At 33.9% G+C, this 2,549-nt stretch overlaps 1 protein-coding gene across 3 annotated transcripts in view; it reads left to right on the forward strand.

Moving 5' to 3' along the window:
* Window positions 1–983: 983 nt before the first annotated feature.
* LOC139867338 (phosphatidylinositol/phosphatidylcholine transfer protein SFH2-like) overlaps window positions 984–2,549 on the forward strand; it is a 2,613-nt gene continuing 1,047 nt past the window's right edge. Inside the window, exons 1-5 of one of the 3 annotated variants that reach the window (XM_071855704.1) lie at window positions 984–1,148; window positions 1,500–1,761; window positions 1,870–1,969; window positions 2,082–2,348; window positions 2,428–2,502. In XM_071855704.1, the coding sequence (XP_071711805.1) occupies window positions 1,112–1,148; window positions 1,500–1,761; window positions 1,870–1,969; window positions 2,082–2,348; window positions 2,428–2,502 (741 nt within the window). In that variant the 5' untranslated portion in view covers window positions 984–1,111. The remainder of the gene's footprint in view (window positions 1,149–1,499; window positions 1,762–1,869; window positions 1,970–2,081; window positions 2,349–2,427; window positions 2,503–2,549) is intronic. The other 2 variants (XM_071855705.1, XM_071855706.1) reach the window with 2 other exon arrangements.

A 2,549-nucleotide genomic window follows, 5' to 3' on the forward strand; every position in this document is an offset into this window, starting at 1 on the left:
ATCCTTAGTGACCGTGTTGGTGGTGGTATCAGAAGTTGTGGAGGAAGACTCAGTTGTGACAGGAATGATGTGATCCAGAACGTCATACGCTCTGCAATGCAACTTGAAAAAGTGAGCCCATGAGTTATACTGTGCTTTGTCCATATCAAGAGTAATTGGGATTAGGTTTTTGATATTTGAGATTGAAAGGGCAGGGTGGAACTTATCAGTCATTGTGCTGATTTGAGAAGAAAAAGGAAGAGATGAATATGGGAGTGAAGAAAAGTATCGGCTACTGTATAGGGTTTATAGGCCTGATACCATGTTATTGAATAAATCTCGATGATGTTACACAATACAACAACCGAATATACACACAAGGAGACCTAACCAACTGTCCTGATAGTCAGGGATTTGATCTACTTTCCTATGACTAGGTACAAGTATATATGATAAATATCTTCTAATTGATACAATCTAAATATGTAATATGTATGCAATAATATACGGCTAATACTAATAGTTTGAAACATGAGATATAATATATTGTGAGAATATCAACACCTAAACTACTAGGTAAAAATTATTATTAAACAAGAAACCCGTTATGTATATTTCAAAATATACAAGAACTGAATATATGAATTTTGTTTAGTATAAATGCTCAATCGACATAACGAAATATCTAAATTTTGTTTAGTATAAGTGCTCAATCGACATAACTAAAAATACAAATTTTGCTTATCATAAATGTTCAGTCGATATCTATCACATATGCTACTAATAAAGTGCACGAAGCCTCCAGGATTATATGGGCCACATATAATTTATTGAGTTTATAATGTCTTGACATCATAAAAGTGTGCAAAAAAATACTGTAATACTAGTGGACATGATTTTAAGGGGGGTAATATTGTAATTAAATGATGGAAAGATGTTATTCTTATAAATTCGCATATTCGATCTCCCACCAGAAGACGTAACATAATACTCCGTAATAACGTTACAAAATAGAACACTTGAAAGCTGCTTCATACCAAAACAGATCATAATTCATCCCTTCTTGAATTAATCCTAAAACTTTTCTCCATTAATTGCAAACTTCAATTCAGTACTCACCCGGCCACATAACATGTCTAGAGCGATTCAACGCAACTCGATGCCCCGCGGTAAGTATTGTTCGTTTGATTATGTTTTTAAAGATGTTCATCTTTACAAAATGTTTGTGTCATTCGACTTTGTTCACGTTAGGCTTTTAACGAACCACGTGTATTCTTTATGATACGTGCAATATGTTTCGGGTACATATTGAAGTTTTGTTTCTGGTAGAAATTATGCATTTTGAAGTGTTATGAATAATCATATCATATGTAGTTGAGCTCAAGAGGTCTCGGATTAAACAGAGAACTTTATCCGGTTATGTCATTATTATGAAATCAAAAACGTTTGCTAATGTGTGCCGCACGACACACATTTATTTAAATGGTGTACTTTAATATATAAAATTTTAATCTGTGAAGGATGTTATGGTTGTGCTGAGAATAACACATGGAATAGAGATATTGAATTTTCAGTTGAGGATGGCGAAAACGGAACATGGAAGCAAAATTTACATAATGGTTCTTCAGGAATCAGTCATTTTCGAAATGAGAAAAGCAGAACGAAAACAGGGGACATTGAAGAACATACTAAAGAGGTTAAAGCTGTTAACACTTTTCGACAAACACTTATTGCAAACAACTTATTACCTGAAACACTTGATGATTACCATATGATGTTAAGGTAATTAATGATATATTGTTGCATCCTATACTATAGATTTTTAATGATTTAAACTTGAAGTTTTGATTTTCAAACGGGGAGATAAATTTCAAAACTGCATCTTTGTAGATACTTGAAAACAAGTAACTACGACATTGAAGACACTAAGAAAATGTGGATCAATATGCTTAAATGGCGGCGAGAATTTGGAGCTGACAGCATTTTGGAGGTAAATTCAACATGGGACATTTAAGTTAAATTTATTTTGAGAAAAAAATTGGCAATGCGAACAGTTAATTTGAGACGGAGAGTACTGTTTATAACCGTTGGATTGTTTGTAGGATTTTGAGTTCAATGAATTGGAACAAGTACAAGAGTACTTTCTTCAAGGTTATCATGGTACTGATAAAGAAGGAAGGCCCGTTTACATCGAAATATTAGGACAAGTTGATCCAAAGAAGCTAATGAAAGTGACAACTATCGAACGATACGTGAAATATTACGTTCAAGAGTACGAAAGGACTTTAGCCATTCGGTTCCCAGCGTGTTCAATTGCTGCAGGAAGATGTGTAGCTTCTAGTACATCGATTATAGATGTTCAAGGCGTGGTAAGATAAAGTACTCAAGTAATGTAGACTTCAGTTTGGAGCTGATATTTCACGGTTGTAACTCTGTTTTTTTGGACAGGGTTTATGGAACCTTACAAAACCGGTGATTGAACTACTTAGAAGGCTGCAACAAATTAACACCAACTACCCCGATGTATATTTACGACTTGGTTTCGAAAAATATGTTCATACTTAAGTAGG

Source organism: Rutidosis leptorrhynchoides, chromosome 9, assembly GCF_046630445.1.
Source record: "Rutidosis leptorrhynchoides isolate AG116_Rl617_1_P2 chromosome 9, CSIRO_AGI_Rlap_v1, whole genome shotgun sequence".
NCBI lineage: Eukaryota > Viridiplantae > Streptophyta > Magnoliopsida > Asterales > Asteraceae > Rutidosis > Rutidosis leptorrhynchoides.